General features: G+C 35.5%; 1 protein-coding gene across 1 annotated transcript in view; it reads left to right on the forward strand.

Annotated features, from left to right (window-relative positions):
• Positions 1–27,474, forward strand: part of hip1rb (huntingtin interacting protein 1 related b) — a 45,492-nt gene extending 18,018 nt beyond the window's left edge. Inside the window, exons 4-32 of the mRNA XM_073839714.1 lie at positions 4,417–4,473; positions 4,584–4,670; positions 5,706–5,782; positions 6,359–6,420; positions 7,709–7,849; positions 7,929–7,986; positions 8,507–8,582; positions 8,701–8,859; positions 8,977–9,029; positions 9,168–9,240; positions 11,170–11,353; positions 11,432–11,520; positions 11,648–11,764; positions 11,855–11,956; positions 13,399–13,593; positions 15,870–16,017; positions 16,129–16,215; positions 16,338–16,445; positions 18,609–18,745; positions 18,988–19,098; positions 19,745–19,803; positions 19,960–19,990; positions 20,262–20,324; positions 20,470–20,570; positions 20,753–20,858; positions 23,312–23,435; positions 23,574–23,635; positions 25,224–25,457; positions 26,454–27,474. Of these exons, the coding sequence (XP_073695815.1) occupies positions 4,417–4,473; positions 4,584–4,670; positions 5,706–5,782; positions 6,359–6,420; positions 7,709–7,849; positions 7,929–7,986; positions 8,507–8,582; positions 8,701–8,859; positions 8,977–9,029; positions 9,168–9,240; positions 11,170–11,353; positions 11,432–11,520; positions 11,648–11,764; positions 11,855–11,956; positions 13,399–13,593; positions 15,870–16,017; positions 16,129–16,215; positions 16,338–16,445; positions 18,609–18,745; positions 18,988–19,098; positions 19,745–19,803; positions 19,960–19,990; positions 20,262–20,324; positions 20,470–20,570; positions 20,753–20,858; positions 23,312–23,435; positions 23,574–23,635; positions 25,224–25,457; positions 26,454–26,462 (2,910 nt within the window). The 3' untranslated portion in view covers positions 26,463–27,474. The remainder of the gene's footprint in view (positions 1–4,416; positions 4,474–4,583; positions 4,671–5,705; positions 5,783–6,358; positions 6,421–7,708; positions 7,850–7,928; positions 7,987–8,506; positions 8,583–8,700; positions 8,860–8,976; positions 9,030–9,167; positions 9,241–11,169; positions 11,354–11,431; positions 11,521–11,647; positions 11,765–11,854; positions 11,957–13,398; positions 13,594–15,869; positions 16,018–16,128; positions 16,216–16,337; positions 16,446–18,608; positions 18,746–18,987; positions 19,099–19,744; positions 19,804–19,959; positions 19,991–20,261; positions 20,325–20,469; positions 20,571–20,752; positions 20,859–23,311; positions 23,436–23,573; positions 23,636–25,223; positions 25,458–26,453) is intronic.
• The last annotated feature ends 505 nt before the right edge of the window (positions 27,475–27,979 follow it).

A 27,979-nucleotide genomic window follows, 5' to 3' on the forward strand; every position in this document is an offset into this window, starting at 1 on the left:
CTTGCTACCTTTATATTTACCAATAATAATATATAAATCACAAAAGAATGTAAAATTATTATTGTTTTTCTGTAATACAGTTACACAACACAAAAAAATGCATCTGTAAATGTCAATTTAATGAGTTTACATATTTCTTTTTAATACAGTTTTCAAATAGGTGCAGCTGTCACACATTTTGTCAAACACTTACAGACACAAATAACGGTTTTAGTAGATCAGTTTCTTTTAAACACAGAACTGTAAACAAGGCACAATATATTCCTATTCTTTATGTCAACATTACAGCAGCAGAACACTCAAATTAATTATTACCACATTAGAATCATTCCAAACATTGTGCCATTAAAACTAAGCCAAACAAAGAGTCCACCAGACAATTCTTACAAAACATGTTACAAGTGGCCAAAAAAAAACAAAAAACTGTTGCTCTCAAAAACTTCACACATGAAGACTTATGTCCATCAATATGATATACTGCAAGCTGGAGAAATTCCCGGGCAACAAGTCCGCTTCAATGGCATGGCCTGGAACAACGGCGAAGGTCTAGAAATGTTGTTGTCTCATCCCAAGGCTCAAATCCACCATGTTGGTCCCCACCTGTTAATTATACGGCATTTAGTCTTGCAACATAACTAACATTTTAAGTTAAGTGTATTTTATGAACAAACACAGAGGCATGAAATAAATGCTCATTTTACATCTCAACTTTTCATACAGTTGTGGCCAAAATTATTAGAACACTTTTATTTTCACCAGCTAAATAATGTTTTAAGTCAGTGATTTCTATTTTTTGCTGTAGTGTGTCAGTAGGAAATATCGGTTTACATTTCCATTCATTTTGCCATTGTGATAATCCAGTGACATTTTTGTTTGCACAACAGCCAGTGCTCCACACAGAGATCTGATCTCATCATCATCCAGAAGAACTGTGACAGCGTCTCCAAGATGCTCCAAGAGACCTACCTGCAAAGCTACAGTACTGTTGAAAGTTTTAAGCACTTGTCTAAAAATGTCACAAAATGATGCTGTCAAAAATAATGTCATAAATGTTCTTTATCAATTAAGCTTGATTAACTAAATTAAATCAACATTTGGTTTGACCATCCTTTTGCGTTTAAAGCCGCTTTTGCCCTATAGGTGCACTTGCACATAGTTTTTCAGGTAGCTTTGCAGGTAGGTCTCTTGAAGCATCTTGGAGACGTTGTCACAGTTCTTCTGGGTTTAGTCTGTCTCAGTTTGTTCTGTTTCTTCATGTCATTCCAGACGGACTGGATGATGATGAGATCAGATCTCTGTGTGGAGGATTGGCTGTTGTGCAAACAAAAACCTCACTGGATTATCACAATTAAAGGCAAAATGAATGTTTGGAAATGTAAACTGATATTTCTTACTGACACACTACAGCAAAAGATAACAAACACTTACTTAAAATCATTTTTTAGCTGGTGAAAATACTACTGTTATAATAATTTTGGCCACCACTGTGTTTATATATATATATATATATATATACACCCTTATTAGAGCAGAAAACGTAAAACAAAACTTACAGGTTGTACGTCAATGAATGGCCTCCGGGATTCCGTGGTTGTGGGTCTGAAGACCTTTTATCCAGAGTGGGCAGGACTTTGAAAGCACTTTCCCCTTTAGCATCTAAAAAATAGGAATAATATGCAAACTGTGAAACATATTTTATAATCAAAACAACAAACTGAAACACTTTCATATGAAGATTTCTTCATTCCTTTAAATAATGCAAATTAATTCCCACCCTCATTCAACTACTGCAGGTTAAGTTTAGGTATGGGGTCAGATTCAGGGATGTAGAATATGCTCATGCAGAATAAGGCATCAGTATGTGCTTCATAAGTACTAATTAACAGCCAATATACAAGCTAATAAGCAACTAGTTAAGTGTTACTGTACCATTGTATTTACCAGTTGATGTGTGTCAAATACAGTTGCATATTGTTTTTATAGATTGACATATTATAAGAAAAAGCTTACCTTAAGTCATGTCACCCAGGAATGTCCCTTGCTGAGCACTGGCAAGAATTAGGTCTGCAACTGTAGCCCAGTCTTCAAAAAGTCTGCCTCTGGATATAGCTTCCTAAAGTCTTGTGAAATCTGATAAAATCTGAAAAACAAATGTGGTTCAATAAGTTTAAAGTTTATACTGGTCTCCTAGTTTGTAATGCAACACAGGCATTCACTAAAATAGAGGAAGAGTTAGGGGCCGTTGACATGCCGCGCCTAAAAACGCGTGAAAACGCAAGGCGCGTCGCTTTCTTTCTTTCCAAAACGCAGCTTGCTCTCCCATGGCGTCTGCCGTTGCTAAGCAACCATGTCCCGCGCCTGGAAAAAACGAGCTTCCATTATGAGCGTATATTGGCATCTACATTTGAATTAACGAACTTCAGTGCGCAAAAAACGCGACATGTGAACGGCCACATACACCACGAGAGATTCAGTCTAACTTTACATACTGTAGCTAAGACAACATTACATTTAAGTGATAAACAATAGTACATACGAGTCATATTGTGGTTTAACATTATTAAAGTAAGGGACATAGCGTTTTAGCTAATGCAGATACTCAAGGAAAAAAGCGCGAAAATGCTCAACATAAAACATATGGATCTATCGTCGGATTCGGCATGTCGCAGACATTTACTTGAAAAAATATGCCCTTAAAAGATCAATTTGTGTATGAAATTATCTAATTTTGACAAAACATTACAAAGCCATACAGTATGCAGACAGTAAAGGAACTTACCCCCGTATTTCTGACGTACTCTTTCCATAAGGCGTTAAAATAAAGGCCATATGTATACTGTAAGTTATACAAATAACACCACACACACACACACACACACACACACACACACACACACACACACACTTTATATAACAATAAAGCGATTGTTGAGGCAAAAAAGTACATCGCTAGGCTGCTTAAGTTACAACGTTCATCATTCACGGAATAAAATGCCAACCCCGCACAGCGACATATCAAATATTGCATTAAACAGTGAAATCAGTGTGCTCTAAAACACAACTTATTAAAAATAAAGGTAAATAATTATATGATCATATTATTAATTTACCTTATAATCCTGCTTGCTGCGAGGTGCGGGACCGCCTGGCGACGAGACGAGTGAAGAATCCAGAATGTTCGATGAAGTGAAAAAAATAAACAAACCGGTTGGGTCAAAATAACCCAACCCAGGTGTTCATAGTAAAAGACCCAGCATGATCAACCCAACTGTGTGTTTACAGTGCCTCAAACAACCCAGAATTTTGACCCAGCACAATTAACCCAGCAATGTGTTTACAAAAATAACCCAGCACTTTTTAGAGTGTACTTTAAGCATAAAGGAACAACTGTATCTAAAGTACGGGAAAAGACAGAGTCCATAGTTTCTGTTACATAATCAGGTTTTTCTGAGCTATTGGATATGCTGTGGAATTTAGACAACAAATCAGTCTTTTGTGGTTAAAGTGATGGTTCTACCGTATTTGTAACAAGGAGTTGAGTTATAGCTTTAGCTATATGGAGTATACACAAGACTAGATAATTATCTGAGATATCATCACCCTGCTGCAGAATTTCAATGCTATTAACATCAATTCCGTGTGACAGAATTAAATCTAAAGTATGGTTTTGACAATGTGTAGGGCCTGACACATGTCATCCCACCTCAGTTGAGTTCAGAATGTCTATAAATGCTGATCCCAATGCATCTTTTTCATTATTACCATGGATATTAAAATCCCCAACAATTAAGACTTTATCTGCAGCCAGCACTAACTATTTGATAAATTATTAAGCAAATTATTTGATAAAGTCTATATGGTGGCCTATATACAGTAGCTAGTACAAACATCACAGGGGATTTATGATTAACACTTATTACTCTAGATAACGTTATATAAAGCACTATTACTTCAAAAGAAATATACTCAAAACCGACCTCTGTGAAAAAAAAAAAATATTACTATAAATTGTAGCAGCACCAACCTTTTACCTTTTGGATGCGACTTATTTAAATTTCAACATAGTTGCCCACCCGTGACCCTAATGTAAACATTGGTATCAAAATGTCTTGGCTGTTAAAATTAAACAAGCTCAGTTTAAACAAATTTTTCTCTATTAATAAAGATGACTACAAACACAAGAGTACATGACAACAAGCACTGTGTATTCTTCAGTCTCTGCTTGAGGTTTTGCTTTATTAATGTTAACAATTACTTCACTTTTATTTTTGGATGACAATCAAATATATGCTAAATATACAGTTCTCTCCAAGGATATCGAATTTACTTTCTAGGCAAAGTTTTTGTCATCTTAAACTAGCCTAATGTCTCTAGTTCTTAGAACAGATTGTTTATTGTCTCATTCATTGTTACCAGAGCTTGCAAGACTGCATGAGACACTACAGCAGCATTGCTGAGACAGGGTTACTATGGGTAAGTCCAATTTTAGCATTCAGAACAGAATAAACTTTGTTGTGAATCTCTTTTTGACTGGTTTGACAGAATATTTGTAATGATTTGTTGTCATTAATTTCCATTGTCAGAATAACACACGGGACAGAAATGGGTATGGACAGCTGGTTTCTCTATATCCCAAACTCCTCTGCACCAAGATGGAATTTCACACTAAGGTATATTTTAATATATTCTTGTGCCTATCATGTATTTACCCCGTCGTTATTCTAGGCCAGTGGTTCTCAACCTTTGTTGATTTCAAGCCCCTCTTAAAAACCAATCTCATGAGAAAAGTAAATATTTTACAAGGTGGTAATGTTATATGAATTTGTACAATTTGATATAAAACATTTGTTTAAAAAAAGAATATAAAATAAAATAATTTTTTAAAGGTCCACCCTTAAAGGTGCTGTATGTAATTTTTTTGACTGTACCAAAGCTTAAAAACATTATAATATATTTGCAGGTGTTTAGGAAAAACAATCCTACAGCCAGTTATTCTAGTTTGAATATTTCCATTTCATGTCAGAGAGCCTGTTTTTGTTTTGGTCTGTGTGATTTCACCCAATGCCAGTTTAAGCAGTAGTATTTTGACAGCCTGGGTTGCCAGAAAGTGGAAAACAGTTTATCACAGCCATGGCGTGACTGGCTCAGAGATTGCGGATAAATCAAACTCATGCATTTACAGTGTTAGACTTGTTTCTATTGTCAGTTGCGCTCATTCCTGTTGCATGTACTCAATCTGACAACTCCAATGAGCACTGTGCCTGAGAACGAGGAGGATGGAGAAAGAATATTTTATATTGAACTGCAGAATCCATTTGTTAACCACTATACTGCATCTTTAATAAAATCATACAAGAAAAAAAAAACTATGCATGAGATCTTACAAATTCATACAAATAAGCCACTAATTGAGAAATGTAAAACAGTTATGAATTGCCATGAGAGTTTTTTGGGCCCTCCGAAGCTCATGTGTTTAAAACAATAAATTCAAAAATATGAGTTCAACTTTTAATGTTGTTTATCTTTGTTTTAGTTAGCAGTTACAGATACCCATAAACAAAAGTGATTAAGTAAAATAAATGTTATGGGTTACTTGTTGCCGAATGTAAAGCTAATGTTAATAACTTAAATTAACACTTTGGATTCTGCAAACATGGGGATAGTCTGATTTAGTTGAATTCAAAATTTTTCTGTTTTCTTTGCAGCATTCAGAAATCCCACCCAGTCTAGAAGCCGCAGATGAAGTCCTAGAGCGTACAGCGGGAACAGACATCAATAATGTGTATGTGAAATTCCATTTGCTTTGTATTTATGTCTTCTGTATTATATCTTGGCAGGAACATATTTTTTGCACTACAGGACCCCTGCGTTAGGTTTTCCATTGTAAAAAAAAGTATGGAAACAAGTAGTATTAAAATATTACAAATTAATACATTGTGTGTAGTCAGATAATTTTCAATTAAATGTAGCTTCAAAACATACAAGTAAATAGTAATAAAGAAGAATAAATAAACATTTAAACAATTTTTTTTAAGTTTCTGAAAACTTTTAAGTTCTGCAAAAAAAGAGCAGTGAGTTTTTTCTTTTCTCATTATTAAGGACATTATAGACCGTCACAGGTCTAATAGGCTACACTTACTCTAATGCACAGATCTATTTATAAGAAAGCAATGGTCATTCAATCTCCCCAATGACAATCCCTAGCGGTACCGAGACTCGAACCCATGACCTTTGGGTTTCAAGTCCCAGTCTCTAACCATTAGGCCATGTTAGTGTGTGAGCCTACTATTGGCATGTTTTCCACAGCTGCCTAACATTAAGATATTAACTAAAAAGATTTCTCTGCTTCCTGCTCCAGGTTCCAGCTCACAGTAGAAGTGTTTGACTACATGGACACAGAGCTTCGATTAGCAGAAGCTGGTGAGTGTTCACAATTTATGATTTATATTTCATATGTCCTTAACCCTTTGAATGCAATAACTAAATATTGTAACAGTAAGTAGTGTAATACATAATCAGGACTGCAGACTGCGACTAAAAATATTAATTTGCGAGTGAAATTTTTGCTCAGGTCATCCCTGGCGACTAAATTTACATGTTATGACTTAAAAATTTGCATGTAATGCCATTTTTCCTGCTTGTTTGGCAGTTTGCATCTTTTGTTATGCTGACGTAATGAACTTAGACAATGTGTATCAAAGTTTTAGTGGAAAGACTTTCAAACAGTCCTCAAAAGCTCAAAGCGGCTTCAGTTGTAAAGCACGAGAGATATCAAAAATGACGGAAATGTGAGAAGTAAAACTGCAGAAAAGCAATGTCTATTCCATGCACAACTTGAACAGACTACAGTAGGTAAAGCTGTCAGCTATGTGGACATTAACAACATTGTTAACAATTATCATTTATAATCAGTACTATGGTTTATTGTCATCAAGATCTTAAGTTAATATGCTTTGTTCTGTTATTGCGTGAACTTGCCATCGAATAATCACAATAAGCATTGTGCTGTTACCTTTAAATGAACAGCTTTTAAATACTGCCAAATTCATAACAAATTTCAAACAATGAATACAATTTTGGCAGTCCTTAATCTGGCATGAGAAAAAATAACTATAAAAAATAACTATAAAGAGGAGCATTTTGCAAAATGTATGCAATATATTGCAAATTCGTGTTTTTGTCTACATGATAAAAAAGATATCAAGGTCAAATTCAAAACCTGCTATGCAGCTAATTGCACGTTATAATAAAAAAAAGCAAAAAAAAAAAAACAAGATGTTTGAAAGACAACAACAACAACAACAAAAATGTGCATTTTTGGTGTTTTTGTGCATCTCTTTCCACAGTCGCCTTTGGCTGATCACTGAATTAGCAAATGTTTCTGGCTAATGAAAATCATCCATATTTTTCTAAGCATAAAACATACAGCATACAACTCAAAAAATAATTTTTGTTTCTTCCCCAAATAATTTGTGTAGTTTCGCAAATGTACAAATCAGCAGAAAACAAGTTAACAGTCAGCAGAAAAAAAGACATGCTATATATATATATATATATATATATATATATATACTGCTATTTTTAGGTTTGTTTGTATTATGTTATGAATGTTGCTGTCTTCTGTGTTTTCTGTCTTTGACATGTGAAAAAAAAAATCCTGCATTATCTGGTATTAAGTTAAATTATTCTGTATTCTTTATATTTCTAGTGCTCCGCCAGCTCAATATGTCCATTGCTATCTCTACACTGACATCAGGCCAGTGTAAACTAGCACCACTCATCCAGGTCATCCAGGATTGCAGTCACCTCTACCACTACACCGTCAAACTCCTCTTCAAACTGCACGCCTGTAAGAGTTTTGCAAGCATTGTAGACAGTCTGGACCTGTATATTCTGGAAAATTAATGTTAATTGATTTTTGTTGACAGGTTTACCAGCAGACACACTTCAGGGACACCGTGAACGCTTCCATGAACAGTTCCAAAGGTACATTCAATAATATTTAAATTGATTTAAGCTGAAATTGTAATTTGTCTGTAGCCATTCTGCATTTAATATACAGAAATGTTCGCAGAAATGCAGAAAACAAATACATAGTTGCATGTGAATAAATTAATTCCTGTAATTCATAGTAACTTTTTCTTTAAGTTCAATAACAAATTGCTCTTGTTATTATTATTTACTATTTTTTTTAACCATTTCCACATCCTCATGTTGTTTTGTACCTGTATGATTTTCTGTATACTGTTGTACACCTTAAGGATAAATTCTCAAGACCAATTTAGTTTTTTGTATAAACTTTTAGTTTTTTGTATAAACTTTTTTTAATTATTTTAATTTTTTTTAATTTTATAGTCCAGATGTGAGAACGAATATATCTACATGTAACACATTTTCCTTGATAGAGTGATTTATTTTATTAACGGTTGTTGCTGCAAGTTTTTTTCTTCTCTAATGTGCAATTTATAATGAGTATAATCATTGTGATGTTGAATATATATTTTAGCCTCAAAACATTCCTCAATAAAGCTCGAGACATGCTATACTTCAAGAGGCTCATCCAGATACCTAGATTGCCTGATGTAAGTAACTTTTCTTTGATAACATCTTATTAACAGATATTGTATATGAATCACATTTGACATTTTTTATATTATGCATTCTTAACCCCATCGCCCCCCTTTTTTTCTTCTATTTAAGTCTCCACCCAATTTCCTTCGGGCCTCTGCCCTGGCAGAGCATGTTAAACCCATGGTTGTCATCCCAGATGAAGAAGAGCTTGAGGAGCAAGAAGAGGATGAACCCGAGCCTCTGATAGATGTTAGCGCGGCACAGCCTAGCATGACCTCTCAGCCACAGGTCCTTGCGAGCAGAAACCAATAAGCATCATGATGCTGATTTGAGTTAAAAACAGTTGAATTGTTTTTGGCTCCTATTTATGCAACTTCTTAAATATGTTCTGTTTTCTTTTTTAAGGGTGATATATTTGATCAAGCATTTGGACCACCCACTGATGGATTTGATGATAGGTAGGTCATACTCGATAACCATACCATGCATCATTTGTTTCATTTCTTTAATTATGAGAATGACATTGAATGTTTATACTTTGAAGACATTTACTAAACAAGTACGTACCTGACATGTACTCTGTACTTTCAACACAGAGACCTCCAAATTGAACATCTGAAACGAGAAATTGAACTTCTGAAAGCTGAGCTTGAGAAGATCAAAGGAGAGGTGAGACATTGGCTGTTATAATTTCATGTACAATATTTAAACCTTGGAAATCGGAATACAGTCTTTGCGATGAAACAGGACTCCAGACTAACATCAGAAGCACCTAGACTTGCCAGAATATCATAATTTTCATACCTCAGTATTTACGTTCAAACTGGTATTACACGTATTAGCACTGAATGGATGCTGGGTTAAAAATTCACTTTTGACAGTAAAGGATTAAGCTTAAGTGGGATGCAGATATAAATTAACACTCATTAATAACAGTAACATATGCTGTGTAATTGTAAAAACACTAATTTTTACAGTATAAAAGTGTATGTTCTGACAGTTTGACTGAGGAACATGGTAAGAGGTAACTATATAGATCTTCTCAAGGGACAATACTATAGAAATGAAACTTGGATATATTTTGGAGAAGTCAATGTGCAGCTTGTATAGCAGTATAGATTTATTGTCCCTTGAAAATGACTCAACATACAGCCATTATTGTCAAAACAGCTGGCAACACAAATGAGTACACCCTAAGGGATAACAGCAGTATGTTGTTTAACCATGCACAGCCACATGTCCTATTCATCATGTTTATGTTTTGTCTGCTTGACAGGACCATACAACGTTTTGTATCTTATATTAGAGCAGTTAAAATGAGGTGCTTTAAGTACAATTCTCTCATACTGACCACTGGATGCTCAACATGGCATCTCATGGCAAGGAACTCTCTGAGGATTTGAGAATTAGAATTGTTGCTCTCCACAAAGATGGCCAAGGCTATTAGAGGTTCAGATACACCCTGAAACCGAGTTACACTACAGTGGTCAGGGTCATACAGAGGTTTTCCAAGATGGGTTTCATTCGGAACAGGCCTTGTAAGGGTCGATCAACGAAGCTGAGCACTTGTTTTGTGCGTCAGGTGCAGAACCTGGCTTCAAAAACAGATGCGTGAGTGCTGCCAGCATTGCTTTAAAGGTTGCAGAGGTAGTAGGTCAGCTTGACAGTGGTCAGACCATAAGCCGCACAGTGCAACAAGTCAGTTTGCACAGGCAAAGAAGCCTCTTCTGAAGCTGGCTCACAAGAAAGCCAGCAAACAGTTTGCTGAAGACAACCTGTCCAAGAGCATGAATTACTGGAACCATGTCCTGTGGTCTAATGAGACTATAAGATAAACTTGTTTGGCTCAGATGGTGTCCAACATGTGTGGCGATGCCCTGGTGAGGAGCATCATGTGTCTAATATCAAATAGCTCCATGAGGAATGGAAGATGATCCCAGCTTTGGTCAATTCCATGCTCAGGATGATTAAGGCAGTGCCAGATAACAATGGTGCTAACACAATATTGACACTTTGGAAAAGTTCACTTATGGTGCACTCACTTTTGCTGCCAGATATTTTGACAATAATGGCTATATGTTGAGTAATTTTCAAGGGACAATAAATCTGTACTGCTATACAAGCAGTTTCATTTCTATACTATTGCCCCTTGAAAATATATACTAAAATTGTTGCTTAAATGTAAGCGGTGGACTCACTTTTGTGACCAACTGTATATTAATAATATAATAGCATTCAAACATTTTAGCTCTTTCATGGCACAAAAGTATGTATTTGTTCCTTTTCTTTTTGCTAACTAATGTAGATTTAAACTTTAAATCACAGAGACATATTTGGTTTGTGACAGAATTGTATACATCAAATTTATAGCTTATCACTAAAGATCGGTCTGTGAGTACATGTACCTGCTCTAAACTCGTCTTGTGCTGTCTAAAATGTTTCAAACGAGTAGTGCTGTTTTGTTCTGGTTTTGGCATGTCTGCCTTTAGATAAATAGCAGAAAGCATTGTACTGGAAAAAGTAACCAGAAATTATTTTATGCACTGGACTATGTACTATGATTTCACCATTGTAGTTTCACCTCTGCCATGTGTTCAGGCTCAACGCTACATCACACAGCTCAAGTCACAGATCAACAGTCTTGAGGCAGAACTGGAGGAGCAGCGTGCGCAGAAGCAGCGCACCCTGGTGGAGAATGAGCAGCTGCGCATGGAGTTAGAGGCCCTCCACCGGCGCAACACTGAACATGAGAGCATGCAGACCAACTTTTTTGAGGCAGAAAGTAAGTCTGTGCATGCATGCACATATACATTTAAAAGTGAAGTGAGGCAAGTGATTCTAATGACTTTCTCATTTATAGAGAGATCCCAAGCGACAGAGTTGCGTTACAATAAACTAAAGGAAAAGCATGCAGAACTGGTTGCCAACCATGCTGAACTCCTCCGAAAGGTATAACAAAGAATGCATTGCACCTATGTTGGTTTGCAGTGTTTGAAATAAACAATATGCCTCTAAATGCATAAATAAATGTGTTAAAATGATATGCAGTTGTGCATGTGTCCTTTATCTTTTATAGAGTGCAGACACAGTAAAGATGCTGTCAGCCACACAGCAAACTCAAGAGGAAATTGAACGAACTAAGCAACAGTTATCCTTTGAGGTAGAAAGAGTCAGACAAGAATCAGACATGAAGGTAAGTGAGCACACGTCTTCCTTTCCTTGAGCTGAAACAACCCCCAAAGACTGATCATGTGACGTGTAACATGTTAACATTTTGCTTTAGTTTGAAGAACAAAGGTTTGACATGGACAAACTGAGGAGAGAGCTTGAAGAGAAAAATGCCGAGATCCAGAAAGTCAAGGCTTTATTACAGACCTCTGAAAAGGTATAGTATCTCTTTTAGAAAAAAAAAAGATGTTGATTATTCCCTTAAAACTGTAATTGTGATTATTAATTAAGATTAACGCAATTTATGTTTTTGAATAGTTTAAAACAATTTTTGAAGCAATGCGTGCCATATTTTTGTAAGAAAATAAACAAGCTGAAAACACTCTTCCTGAAAGACTTCTTTGCTATTCTATATCATTAAACCTCAAATGTCAACTATATATTGGTTTGGTTTCTTTAAATATTAAATAAAATAAAAATATTAAAATTAAAACAATGGGAAAAGTAACCTGTAGAATAATAGAATAACTCACACAGAACAACAGTGGACTTTGTGGCTTTTTCAGCTGATTTGGCAGCACTGCCACTTCTGCCAAATCTTTGAACAATAGAAAAAAATGTGTACTGACCAGTTCACTCGAAAGGAGTGCATGATGTTTCATGATGTTGATGCAGATATGCAGTTTTATGTTTCATGATGATCATGCATTATGATTCAGATTCGATCAGGGGACATGTTTGTCGATAGATGTAAAAGAATAATATTTTCATATTCTGAATCATCCAGAAACACAGGAAATTTGAGAGACAGAATCAGGTCAGTTAAATCTAGGTGAAAATCTTCTCTTTGTACAGGTACAGGTACAGGTTAAGGCCAGAGAATGTAGGTTACTTCCTCAGACTACTGATGTGGTAATGTTGCTGTGCATGAGGCTATCAGTATTGCTGCATTTGTTTTCAGTGAGTTCAGAAATGTATGCCATTTGATATCCTCTAGATATCAAATGTAGAGGTGAACTTACTTTTCCTTCAGCCTGAAGTCTATTTATTTAACTTTTGGTATGAAAGGGCTTTTACCGTCTGCCAAAAACAGTACTTTTTAAATTGAATACACATACAAGCATGCCCTGCCGATATTTAAAAAGTAGCGCAAAAGTAACGTAATGCATTTATTTCTATAAAAAGAAACCGAGTAACGTAATTAGCCACTTTTTTAGGGAGTAATGCATAACTTTTTTGAAGAAAAGACAACACTGATACATTTAATAAAAATAGTTTGAAAAGGTTCAGAAATGTTTTTTTTTTATCAAATCCAGATGACAAATATAGCTCCTTTGCATTTATCCAGCTGATCGTAGGTCCAATTTGAATCATGATTATGTTTTCTTTGACGTTCAATTCAATTCAAGTTTATTTGTATAGCGCTTTTCACAATACAAATCGTTGCAAAGAAGCTGTACAGGAAATTTAGGTTTCTGCCATACATTTAGTAGCTTACTAGTGGTGAGTTTTTGGTGAGTCGTGAGTTTTGTTCTTGTAGATTGATACAGCAGCTATATAAAGTATATATATAATTATTTATTTTATTTTTTTGCTGTATTTTCTTGCTGTCATTTTTTTGTAAAAATTAAATGTTTTTATTTGTTGTATTTCTTTTAGGCAGGAGAGCATGTGAACAGCTCTATGGCTGCACTTCAGGCAGAAAAGGAGAGGCTAACACAGTCTGTAAATAAGAAAGATGCCGAGCTATCCTCACTGGTGAAGGAAGCTCAGCTGAAAGAATATACTTTACAGCAGGAACGAGAAAGGACCATCAAGGAGCTGGGAGAACTACAAGGAAAACTCAAAGAGAAGGTATGGGCAGATCTAAATCTACAAACAGTAGTGGGGAAAAACTGTGAAATAAATTAAGCTATTGTCCAGACACTCTTGAAACCACCTACAATAGTAACCACCCAGAAAATCCTGGCCACTGCATCTATCTATTTATCTACTTGTTGAATGGAGGTGAAAAATGGTCCAGTCTTCCGTCCTGATTCTTTCTTTAACAATTGTAAATCAACCCATTGAACAACGGGAGTTTATTTTACCCACGACATGTACAGTATATGAGTTGTTGGCTCATGGGAGACCCAGGTTCAGTTACAATCTGCAGTATTGTTACTCTTTACTGTCCTGTTTGCAATTTAAAAAATTATTGGTCAAGCAGAAACAACTTAAAATATGTGACCAAATTGATGGGTTTTTTTTTGGTCTGGGGTGGCAATATCACACTCATTTTCAATAAGAGTAAGCATTGCAGAAATGCAACATCAAAATCAGTTTGGCATTATTTCATCACATTTGTTAATGCGTTGAATGGTAACGGTCTATTGTAATAATGCAAAATATATCCCTTTTTTGCTTGTATGGCCTACGGAATTTTTTAGTCAAAGTTGATGAAAATCAAACCAACAGTCTAGGACAAGCAAGAAAAAAACATTACGACATTACGGCCAAATATGGCATAAATGCTATTACTGTTCTCAGCATGACCAGTGGAATCTATTAAGACCAATGTCATGACAATAGGCAAAATTAACCAAAAGTTATTAGCATTTTTTTTCATAGTAATAGTGAGTCATAAAAAACTTTGAGTACCTGACAGAATCTGATCAGTCTCCTGATATTTGATCATACTTTATAGAAGTTATAAGCAAGAAATTTAATCATTGTGTGTGTTGTACTGAAAGCCCTTTATCCATTTGTTTTGGTGCATGGATACATGTATTGTTGCAGCCGTCGCTATTACTTGTATTTTATTTTCTCCACATGTACACTGCCACTCAAACGTTTAAAAAAAGAGTCTCTTATGCTCATCAAGGCTGTATTTATTTGATCACAAATACAGAAAAAGAAACAGTAATATTGCTAAATGTTATTACAATATGTTTTTTTCTAATGTACTTATATAATAATAATATAATTTATTCCTGTGATGCAAAGCTGAATTTTCATCAGCTGGTACTCCAGTCGTCACTCTCACATGATCCTAAATCATTCTAATATACTCATTTATGCTTAGAATTATCTAAGTTGGCAACAGTTGTGTTGCCAAATATTTTTTTGAAACTTGTGATACTTTTTTCAGGATTCTTTGATAAATAAAAAGTTAAAGAGAACAGCATATATTCAAAATAGAAAACTTTTGTAACAATATAAGTCTTTGCCATCTCTTTTTATCCATTTAACACATCCTTGCTGAATAAAAGTATTGATTTCTTTCAAAAAAAAAGAACCCACAACATTTGAGCGGTAGTGTATATTGTTAAAAAAGATTTCTATTTTAAATAAATGCTGTTATTTTTGAACTTTTTATTCATCAAAGAATCCCGAAAAAAATCACAGTCCAAAAAATGTTAAGCCTCACAACTGTTTCTAGCACTGAAAATAAATGGGCATATTAGAATGATTTCTGAAGGATCATGTGACACTGAAGACTGGAGTAATGATGCTGAAAACATTAAAATTGATTTTAATGTATGTTAAAAAACTAAACATTATTTTTTATCGTAATAATATTTTACAATATTCATTTTTTTCCTGTATTTTTGGCAGAATAAATGCAGACTTGATGAGCATAAACAAAACATGAAATGTCTTACTGATCTCAAACCTTTGAACGGTATATCTGCAGTACTATTGTTACTAAGTGCAAATAGCAATAGATTCTATTTACATTGTTAAAACATTTCAGCTATTTATATCTGCAGCTCAGCATTGTAGTACATTATAAAACAGTATGCAGTAATAACATATTGAGTGTAAATTACAATTTTCAAATTGTTAAATGGATGCCACCTTATTGGGACAATATAGCCCTCCCTACACCTGTCCTAATAGATACTACCAGTGTCCTACCAGGTACTTTATTTTCAACTTTTTGATTATTTCCTGTATTTGTATTGAAAATAAAGGCTTTTCCGATGTGATATGAGATTTGAAAAGGGAGAAAAAAAATTCAAACTTAGGTCGTTAACTTCAAAAAAAGGCTAACGCTTTACCATCTACACCACTGAAGCTCATGTTTGACAGTTGTCTTTTTTGTAATATTGACTAAGCCAATCACATGTTGTTCGATGTGTTTGTAGTTAAGTCATGAAGAGCAGCTGCAGCAGAAGCTGCTGGATGAGCAGTTTGCACTACTGCAGGCGACAGTCACTGAGGCTGAGAACATCATTCAAGATGCTGTTTCTACAATAGATGACCCACTGCACCTCAGCTGTTCCAGCTCCCCAGGTAATGCCACTCTTAAAAATAAAATTATAATTATTTAACAATTTTTTTCTTTTTATTAACTGGATGATCTGCATGATTTTAGTTAAATATTCTCTACTTGACTGTCACTAGATTACCTTATTAGCCGAGCAGAGGCTACGCTCGTCTCCATTGATAAGGTGCAAGCGGGCCACTCCGAGTATGCGAAGACTATGAGAGGTATGCTCTGTCTCTTCCTCTCTCTCTCCTTCAGCGTTTTGTTTGTGCGTATGTATGCATATTCTTTTTATGCTTGTATTCAATATGCTTATTTCCTTTTTTTTTCTATGTTTTTGCTTCAGATGCTGGGAGTCTCGTTAGGGCTCTTACTAAGTTTTCACATCTTACTGCTGACACAATAATCAGTGGAAGTGCGACAGCACACATGGCCCCTACTGATGACGCTGACCGTAAGAGCACATACTTATAAAGCTACTTTGTAAGCACTTTGTAGAAAGATTATGTGCTTCTTTTGCACAAGTCTTACAAAACCTGTCAAGAACGTGTTCAAGTGACATTTTACTCCAAAATAAAAATATTCGATTTTATTTGATTTTCGTTTATAATACAGGGCTCTACAGTGTGACCGTTTCACTTGCATTTGCGACTGAACACTACTACGTGCGACTATGAAAAAATATTTAGGAGCACCATGTGTGACTGACCCGATCAGCATATTTGTGTTTGTGCTAAGGGAGCTTCAAAGGTTTCTACGTGTTTTTGCAAGGTTGAGTAATGTATCACAGACATATCTCACAAATCCTTTCATAAACAAAGTGTAGAGAGAGTGTAAATAAGAGACTGATTGTGCAGTACAGAGAGCTTCGTTGATTATAATAGAGCTTTGTGAGATCACAAACTAAGATGAGTGACAGCTTTTAATCATTTTTAAGGTTTGTAAATGAGATATTGATTTAATACAGTAGTTAAATAAATAAAAAGTTATTATTAAGTGACTTGATTCGCCTGATTTCATTGTCAAAAGTAGTCTGAAGCAAGTCACAACTGAGCCACTGCACATCTCCATTCAAACACAGCGGTGTTTAATTTATGAATGTAGGGTGACCATATTCTGAGAATCCAAAAAGAGGACACCCTCCCCAGGATGCACCCCCCCCCCCCAATAATAGAAATCACACATTTATTTAAATTCTTATTTAAATTGATTTGCCTTTATTGAGAATTGGCAACAGACACATACTGCCCTCCAAAGGCAAAGTGCAGTAACTACGCATTTGGTCAAAATTGAGGCTTAAAATGGACTTTATGAAAACTGTTTTGTCTTGTGGCAAAGTCTCCTGATCAATTTTGTCCCAAAGAAACGAGAGTGTTTCCGAGAAACAAGAGTGTCAACATGTTTGACTAGCTGGCCTAAAAACTTTAAAAGGCATTTTTCTCTGTTTCAGTGTTGGTGTAGTTACTGCACTTTGCCTTTGGATGGCAGCATAGGTGCAGATGGTGCACAATGCTTCCCATTTATCATGACCACGAATGAACATCGGGGTTTTTTTTTTTTTTTTTTTTGCAATTCGTCTGTGAAACTAGTAAACTACATTTGCGTTTTGGCATGTTAGTGACACACAGCACTTGCAGCGCAGCTCCTCGTTTGTTTTGTTTTGACAACTGGGTCTTTCACGTCATCATACAGGTACCTCAGAATAATGCCGGTGGGCAGTGGCTGCATTTAAAGTGTTCAATTAATGACGGTCAGTGAAAATGAGGTAAAAAAAAAAAAAAACCCGGACATTTTATGATATTTTACAAAATCCCCCCGGACATAATTTTATAGCCAAAAAGGAGGACATGTCCGGGTAAAAGAGGACGTATGGTCACCCTAATGAATGAGCATGCGTTTTTAAACAAATCTAGTGAAATGATTCAATTTCCCATTCATAAAGTCAGTCACTTGCTTTATTCCTGAATGAACCAACTGTTCAAACGAATCAAATTAATGATATGATTCAGTAATTAAATCAGTGTCTTGCCGCCACCTGCTGGCAGTTTTTCAGATATTTAAATCATTTAATATTTCTGTATTCAAAATTTTATATTTAAAACATTAATCTCAACATTAATTTGCCCTCATTAAACATATGAAAAGGTACAAACATGGGTAAAAACTAAATTCCCCTGTAAGTCACAAGTGCTCCTAACAATATTATTAATTCTAAAATAATTCAATAATTAATTGAGTGGTGTTTAGTTCATGCAGCATTCCATTATTTCATGATGATTCACATAAATTCCTACACATTTGCCATCGATATGGATTTAATAATGTTTTTGTAAGGCATTGAGCTATATTGATTCATCATAAAATAATGATGCATGTCAAGCTTAAAACTGGCTCTCTATGAGTCAACAGCTCCTATGTGTCTCCTATGTGTAACAGAAATAACAAGCTTCATTGGTTAATGTGTGATGTGTTTGTGTGTGTGTGTGTGTGTTTTTTTTCCCTTTTTGGGTGAAATGTGAACTTGAACATTTTCATGAGCTTCCCACTTATAGACCTGCCTAAGGTGTATATTTTTATATTTGTGTCAGCATATCTTTATATGCATGTCTATTTATAGGTTTGACAGACCAATGTAAGAGTTGTGCCACCCAGAGCCTGCAGTATCTTAGGAATCTTAAATCAAAAGCATCTCTAAAGGGCGCTGATCCTACCGCGATTCAAGCAGCAGTTCAGAAGATTCTTAGAATAGGAAAGGTGAGGAAATGCAAGCAGATACACAAGCTTAATTCCAAAACTTAGTGAGCTGTTTTGCTGTCTACTGTCTATGTAGGCAGCTACTTTAGGCTGCATTTTGTTGCTGTTTTTTACTGGCCCTTCTCATTGGGAAAAATAAATAAACCATTTCAGAGTACATATATATATTATATACCAATATGCAGTACTTTTATGTTTATTTCTCTGTTTTGTTTTGTTTTCCACCTTTTCCCCTTGTCTAGGATCTGAGGCCAAAAGGCTTAGATGTTGGTAAGGATGAGCTGGGTGACATGGTGGATAAAGAAATGGCTGCTACCTCTGCTGCTATTGAGGAGGCTGTTAGGAGAATTGACGTGAGTAGAAAGGGTACAAAGTAATTTATTAGGTCAGCACCTGACTAGATACTAGCACTAACCTATTTTATTCTATTCTTTTTTTTTCCTAATATTATTATTAATATATATATATAAACTTTCTATGTGTACTGTGCTAGACTAAGATTTGTCACAGCACCGTTTGCCACTGTTACCCTTCTGCTGGCGTGATTGTTTCTACTGTTCTCATTTGTAAGTCACTTTGAATAAAAGTGTCTGCTAAATGGTTAAATGTAAATGTAATGTAAATCTTTTTAGACACAGAAAAACAGCTGGTGTGAAACCTTTGTGGAATAGGGTACCTATTGTTCAGGTTTCCTCATATTCTATTGAAAATTTAAACCATGTTCACAAATCTCTGCCTACAGTGATGTTTTAGTCTTTTGTCACTGGTCATGTTTAAGTTTGAATTAAAAATGCAAAATATGCAATCTAACAGATTCGATTTCGAGCAGCAAGAGAACTATTTACGCCTGAAATACACCACTTTTTCTAAAGTAAAATGTATCAATCAGCCTTCATTAATCAAAGGTTGTTGTTATACCAATGAGCAGAATGGGTCTATATTATATATTTTGGCTTTTGCTGTTGTGTTGATCTTGGTCTTAATTTTTTGGCTCTATAGGAAATGATGAATCAGACCAGGAAGGACAAAACAGGAGTCCAACTGGAGGTCAATGAGAGGTCAGTGTTTTTTTAATCCTCTAACCAGTTGACATCGTGAGACCAATTTTTAATTAATTTTTGATTGTGTTTACAGAATTTACACAGCATTTAGTATACAGAATGCAGTCTTGTTTTAATTTATATGCATTTCTCTTGTAATATTTTTTCTTCAAGAATCCTGAATAGCTGCACTGACCTTATGAAGGTAAGCCTAACACATAGTGAATTTACTTTACTATTTACTAATTACTTTATTGACATTATTATTCAATGAATTTAACAACTTCTATCTGTGTCAGGATATGTTTAATTTTAAAACTTTATTTGGTAGCTTTGTTTGTTATGTTGTAATTAGAGTAAATACTAAGTAATATCACTTAGAAAATATACTTAGAGAAAGATTACAATTAGGGTTAGGTTCAGTTTAGTTGCTTGTAATTATGTGTGTATTTATATATATTGTTAATGTCTTGCAGGCCATTCGTCTTCTGGTGTTGGCATCAACAGACTTGCAGAAGGAGATTGTGGAGGGTGGAAGGGTAAAGCCTTTTTAAAATTTATCCTTGTCATCTTGGTAACAACAATTTGTACGTTAAAATCAGTTTGTTTCTGATATGTATTTTTTGCTTGTGTAATTTCTAAACACAAATACTCAACATGCATTGCCCTTATTTATCTTTGTAGGGCGCAGCATCGGTGAGAGAGTTTTATGCTCGTAACTCTCGCTGGACAGAGGGTCTTATTTCTGCTTCCAAAGCTGTGGGATGGGGTGCAACGCAGATGGTGTATGTATCTTTGCTGCTGTTTATCAGCCTCAGTCCAAACTAAAAATTGTTTGTTAGCTGCGTTATCTAATATTTCAAAAACATTATTTGTGTTTAAAAGCAAAATTTGCATATCAACTTGAGGGAATGCATTAGAGTTATGTTGTTGTTGTTAATGGATCTATACTTTCCCTTTACAACAGTGATTCTGCTGATAAAGTGGTGTTGCACACTGGAAAGTATGAGGAGTTGATCGTCTGCTCTCACGAGATTGCTGCCAGCACTGCACAGCTTGTTGCAGCCTCTAAGGTTTTACTTTTATATCATAATATCTATTCTAATATCAGAACAGATGCTGCATTCAGTTCATAATTCTTTTTAATGTGTTTCAAAAAGATAAGCTGTTCAAAAGTTATACATCTGAGCTATGAATTACAAATCAGTAAATTGTGCCAGAATAAAAAGATATAAATAAGAGTACAAAAATATTAAATGCCCATGAGAAATACTCAAAACTAATGCAATACAGAACCTGCTAAATTAAATCATGACCATTGGACAGTGAAATGCTCATTGGGTCAGCAGGGTCAGAAAAAAGGTGGAGAAGAAAAGATGCATGTTAACACCAAAAGACATAAGGAAAGGAATTAAGGTGAAGATTTAGGTGTGAAACCTCCAGGACAGTTTTAATTTAGACTTTAATTTAGTCTTCTGACTAAAATGCCATTTAGTTTTAGTCATATATTAGTCATCTGAATTGTTTTTAGTCAGTTTAGTGGGTTTAGTTAGCCTGGAAAAATCCAGACCCTAATCTATTAAGATTAAGGGTCTGGCATCGAGCAATGAAAAGGGCCTAACACGCAATTGGATAACACCACGACCAATCACAACAATACATGGTGTGACGTATCCAGAGCGACGGTGAACATATAAGAGTGGATTTCAATGTTATGACATAAACAATGTGACAAGATTAATAACTATTAATTACGACAGCCGAATCAACCTCATAAAACAATTAGGTCCGATCAAACTATTCATTAACTATCAACTAATATGTGGATGGACGCTAGCTTTTCATTCAGCAGTGAGACATATCGTCCTGTTCAAGTTAGGCTACTGTATTACTATTGAATAGTTCGTTTTTTTGTTACAGTAAGTTTACCAAGTGACTCTTACCATTTGTAAATGAGATGGACCTCATCCACCACAATCCCGATCAGATTGTCCCGGTAGACCTTGTTCGTTAACATTTATCGCCACTTCTTTTTTAACAGGCAGGACTCGGGGCTGCCTAATGCTATCTGGCATTGCCCGCTTCGGATCTGTTCCTCTTCGTGGTCGCCCCATACGCTTAACTACCAGCGGAGCTAACTGATAAATTAAACTCTTGCCGTATCCAGTCGGCAAAACAGCAAAAACGTCCTTGCAAAGGAACGATTCGAGCGCGGTTTTCTGTCCCTCTTTTATATGAAAAGCCAAGTCTAACTCGTTCATTGTAGCGGCCAAAGCCGTTTCAAACAACTGGTGTTTATCTGTAGCCATCTTTCAATGTTTACTAAATGATCCGGACGTCGCAGTGCTGTCGTCATCAGCTTAGCTCGCCTCTGGCCCGCCTACATCAGATACACCGATTTGATTGGTTCCCAGAACTGCTTACGTATTGCGGTAACCTGCATCATTGCTCGATGCCAGAGTGTCTTGCAGAGACAATTCAAATTGTGCTCTCGCGAGACCTCTGGATTTACAGGGTAGGGTTTAGTTACAGTACACTAAAATTACCAAACTCATTGTAGATGAAGATAGGTGTGACATGCGTTCTTTTCGGTTCATTAAAGGTTGTATCAGCGATTTCTAGCCTAAAACATAAAGTGTCAATTTCAGCTGACCTTTCTTCACGATCCGCTCGCTGCCTGCCCCATAAATTGTCTGTGAAAAAATCGCGTCTCTCTGGTCAGCCTAGGGTCCGAGATATGCAAAAAAAACAATCAGCGCTATCAACTATTCCACAGATAAACAAACAGTGTTCCAACCAATCAGCGTCAGGGGTTTGGTGTTGTGGACTTTCCTACTGGTGCAGGGATGTGAGGGAGGCGGAGCGAAAGTCCACAACACCAAACCCCTGACGCTGATTGGTTGGAACACTGTTTGTTTATCTGTGGAAAGGTTGGTAGTGCCGATTGTTTTTTTGGCATATCTCGGACCCTAGGCTGACCAGAGACAATTTATGGGGCAGGCAGCGAGCGGATCGTGAAGAAAGGTCAGCTGAAATTGACACTTTATGTTTCAGGCTAGAAATCGCTGATACAACCTTTAAAAATTTATCTTGCAGTCATTTTCTGGATTAATTGTAAAGGTTTGATAGAACTGGCTAGAAGACCTGCCAAAAGAGCATTGCAATAGTCCAGCCTGAACAGAACAAGAGCTTGAAAAACGAGTTGTGAAGCATATTCCGAAAGAAAGCGCCTGATTTTCCTGATGTTGAATAAAGTAATCTGCAGCACCGGCAGTTTTAGAAATGTGGTCTGAGAAAGTCAGTCGATCATCAATTACAACTCCAAGGTTTCTGGCTGTTTTTGAAGGAGTGCCTAACTGGATGGTAAAAACTGGAACAATCTGGTTTGGTGAAAACATTCCAAACCTGGATAAGTATAATGATCTACTGTATACTGCATTGTCTTAACCAGTCTTGCGAACTATTTTGTAATATTTGCTTTGGTTTACCTGTGTAATTCCTCACATTGTTACCTTTCCATTTAAAGGTGAAAGCTGACCGTGGCAGTAAGAGGCTCGGTGTTCTTCAGCAGGCCTCACGCCATGTTAATGAGATGGCTGCTAACGTGGTGGCTTCCACCAAGACTGGACAGGACCAGATTGAGGATAAGGGTCAGTGTCATATTACAGGGCCTTTTCGGTCAGAGTCCAGATGATTTTTTTCTTCAATAAGAAATTGGTAGTGATGCTATTTATTGACAAGATGACACTGCTTTTTGTGTTTGTTTTTCTTCTCGTTTGCATATTAAGACACCATGGACTTCTCTGGCATGTCTCTTATTAAGCTCAAAAGAGAAGAAATGGAGTCACAGGTTTGTTTCTTTTTTTGTCACATCCATACAGTAATTAAAAATGTAAAGTAAATGTGTTTATGCATGTATAACTTGAAATACTTTTTCTGTGTTGGGGAAATAAGAGATGAAAAGTTATGACTATGTTTGGTTAAAAAGATTTGTCTTTAACAAGAACAAAACCTCTAGAAAATCTGCCCTTGATAGACCGGACTCTGTGGAAGTGCTCGGACAATGCTCCATTCTCCTGGGCCTTCATTGTTAAGCTGCACTAGATTTTATCACCTGCAAGGTGCCCCAGCTCAAGACCATTACTCATAACAGGAAGAAGCTTCTGCTTTTTCCCATTCTCCCAGCTGCCGTACTGAAACAACATGCTCACTTTATTAGAGCCAAAGAATTACTTAGAAGCTTATTTTGTTCTCTATCCTTGCTATTATTGAATTTCTTTTACCTACTTACCTCAATGGTGTGATGTTCACATTGTGTAATACTAGTTCGCTCCATAATCTGAGTTGCGTAAAAGATGAAGCTGTCTGTTTATTCTACAAATTACCTACAACATTCAGAGGACTTACCTCCGGTCAATTGAACAATCAGTTCTTAACTTAAAGCTTAATATAAAAGGGTTGATGGCTTATCTTAAAGGAGTAGTTCACTTTCAGAACATGATTTACAGATAATGTACTCACCCCCTTGTCACCCAAGATGTTCATGTCTTTCTTTCTTCAGTCATGAAGAAATTATGTTTTTTGAGGAAAACATTTCAGGATTTCTTTCCATAAAATGGACTTCTATGGTGCCCCCAAGTTTGAACTTTGCAGCTGAGGAAAGAAGAGTCTTATCTAGCAAAACAATCAGATATTTTCTAAAAAAAAAAAAAAAAAAAAAAGTTACTATTTATATACTTTATAACCTCAAATGCTCATCTTGTCTAGTGCTGTGTGTACTCTGTGTAGAGATTAAAGAGTATATAAATTGTAAATGATTTTAGAAAATAACCGATTGTTTTGCTAAGACCCTTCTTCCTCGACTGGGATTTAGGGCCCTTTAATGCTGCATTTAAACTGCATTTTGGAAGTTCTATGGTGGCACCATAGAAGTCCATTATATGGAGAGAAATCCCGAAATGAAAGAAAGTCATGAACATCTTGGATGACATGGGGGTGAGGTCCACATTTATGAATGTGGTCATAAAACAGCATGCAATAATAACGTATTAAGTGTAAATTACCATTTTAATTCAAATCATTAAATGGATGCCACCTTTTTAGGACAATATAAGCCCTCCCTACACCTACCCTAACCTATCCCGACACTTTATGTTCAACTTTTTTATTTCCTTCATTTCTATTGAAAATAAATACCTTTCCGATGCGATATGAGATTTGAACCCGGTCGATTGCATCAAAAAGGACTATGGCACACATTTTATCGTCTACACTGGAGATGTTGTTTTACTAACGTCTTTTGTAGTGTTGATTAGCCCAATCACATGTTGGTGGGCGGAGTTTGTGTAAATGGCCTCTGCCAACAAGGCAAGCTATTTGTACTTAGTATAAGGAGACACTCTGTATAATATAACTTTGTTTTTTATTTCTTCTTTCAGGTGAAGGTTCTAGAGCTTGAATCCATGTTGGGTAATGAGCGTCTGCGTTTAGGTGAACTCAGGAAGAAACACTATGAGATAGCAGGTGTTCCTCTAGAGCAACCGTCTCAGGACAACGGCCTGAGAGCCTCTCCACTAATGACCGCTGCCCCGTCCTCTCCCAAACCTTCTAAACCCTCTCTAATGAAGAAACCAGCTCTTGCACAAAAACCCAACATCCCACCTAAAAGCACGGTAACACTTTTTTTCTTTCTAAATGTTGCACCACTTTTCGTCTATTTAGGTTTTTGACTGGAAGTTGTTTTCATGTTGCATGGAGTCACCAATAGCATGGTTAGTTTGATTTCAAATAAGTAAAATTAAAAAAAAAAAAATCGTAAAATAGCTTCATTTATTTTAGTAATCATTTTGCAATAAAGCATAGCTATGTTTAAAATCATCACAGACATTCTAAATTTCTATATACTTATACTTCTATGAAGAAGTTCCAAATATGCTGGTCATTCATTTGCATTACACTTGCAAATACAGACAAATTATTTCAAATTGTCCTGTGAAATTTTTTTTTTTTTTAAATGAAGCCATTCTCATATCTAAATATCAAATGTGACCCTGGACCACAAAACCAGTCATAAGGTTAAATTTTACAAAACTGAGATGTATATATCATATGAAAGCTCAATAAATAAGCTTTCTATTGATATATGGTTAGGATAGGACAATATTTGTCCGAGATAAATCTATTTGAAAATCTGGAATCTGAGGGTGCAAAAAAATCGAAATACTGAGAAAATCACCTTTAAAGTTCAAATTAAGTTCTTAACAATGCATATTACTAATCAAAACTTACATTTTGATATATTTATAGTAGGAATTTTACAAAAAAATCTTCATGGAACATGATCTTTACTTAATATCCTAATGATTTTTGGCATAAAAGAAAAATCTATAATTTTGACCCATACAATGTATTTTTGGCTATTGCTACAAATATACCCCAGCGACTTAAGACTGGTTTTGTGGTCCAGGGTCACATATGTGAAAGTCACGAATGGTCATTTTCTTGAAGCTATACAGTCAAGTTGCTATTTAGAATTCTTAGACGCTTCAAAAATGAATGCACACTCAATAAGTAATAGATTTTTTCGCGCGGTTATTTTTGCTCTGCCATAAAAAAATGTGGTTTGTTTTTATAACATATCATCTACTAAAGCTGTCCTTTTTTTACAGTTGAGGTGAGCACATCTGGATGAAGATATCTGAAGACTTATTGAATCTCAAATCATCACACATCCTTGTTAAATCTTCCTATTATCTTTCTTTTTTTCCACATTCTATGTTTGATCACTCAAATGTTTTTTCCATATCTTCCATGTAAGACCTTTGCCTTTTTTCCATTTGAGAGTGCCTTAGAGGCTACAGATTATTTTTAAATTATATCTTAGATATAGAGCTATAGTACTGGGTGTTCATCATTTGTGTACAATTTCAAATCATTTCCTTTTTAAATTACAGATATTTCGTTTTATTTACATAACACATAATATGTAATAGGGCAAATAATGAATAACGTCTGGCTTTAAGAGACAGTTCGCCCAAAACAGTGAAAATTCCAACATAAGCGTACTGAAAAATAACGTATCTGTACATACAGTTTACTGCAGTTTCCAGCTGAAATGCACACTAGAGGCAGCAAACCCATTTTGATTTCTTTTTACACAATTTATGATTGCAGGGGCAGATTATTGATCAATAAAATCAAATATATGGGCAGTTTCTTGCACAATACTATGTTATTATTACCTCAGTGGTACCATAGTTAATAAATAGATTTAGGTGAACTATCCCTTGAAGGTAAGAGATGACGTTATTGTAATGGATTTTTTCCTGTTCATTCACAAACATTTTATGTGTGATTCTTTTAAAATATATTTCAAATGTACTCCATTTTATGATAAACAAAAGGGTATTATCATGGTGGAAAATAATTGTGCAATGTTGTGCATATCTGTCACGTACTGTATAAGCAGAATCTATTTAATTGGGTTTTTTTCTTTAAATGATTGTCTTACAAAATGTCTTTTGCTTTTTCAGTCCGTCTGTCTTAAAATGTGTCAATGTCATCTATATATTAATAACATATTTTAGTCATGTTTGACTCTCCCTTGTGATATATATTAAAAAAGAACAATACATATTTTAAAGAAAAGATTTTAAGTTTGAAATTAAATTAAATTACATTTCTTGGTCATTTATTATTTATATTGTATGATTCATCAGTGATGGTTTGTCTGAAGGCAGGAGAGGAGGCAATAAGGCTGGAACTAGTCTACTTTGTGCGGTATAAATATTTTTGTGAATGTCCCACAATGACCTGAAATCAGCTACTGTACTGTAAATTTAAATATCAAAAAAGTACTCTTGGAATTATTAAAGACAAGTCTCTAACAGTCTGTAAGTTAAAAAAAAAAACTAGGGAAGTGTGTGCAGCCAGACTGAAGAAAGAAGTAAACTGAATAAACTAATAAACCCGTTGCCTGCTATCTGCAACCAATTAGATAAAAGGAATGTAACGGAACGCCACTGGACTGGAGAAGTGGAATCATGTTCTGGGGAGTGACAAATTACGCTTCTCTGTTTGGCAGACTAAGGGGCGAGTCTGGCAGATACCAGGAGACTGATACCTGCCTGACTGCATTGTTCCAACTGTAAAGTTTGGTGGAGGAATTCCATACACCATAATGGTGAAGCAAAAA

This window comes from Garra rufa, chromosome 5 (assembly GCF_049309525.1).
Source record: "Garra rufa chromosome 5, GarRuf1.0, whole genome shotgun sequence".
NCBI classification, from domain to species: Eukaryota; Metazoa; Chordata; class Actinopteri; order Cypriniformes; family Cyprinidae; genus Garra; species Garra rufa.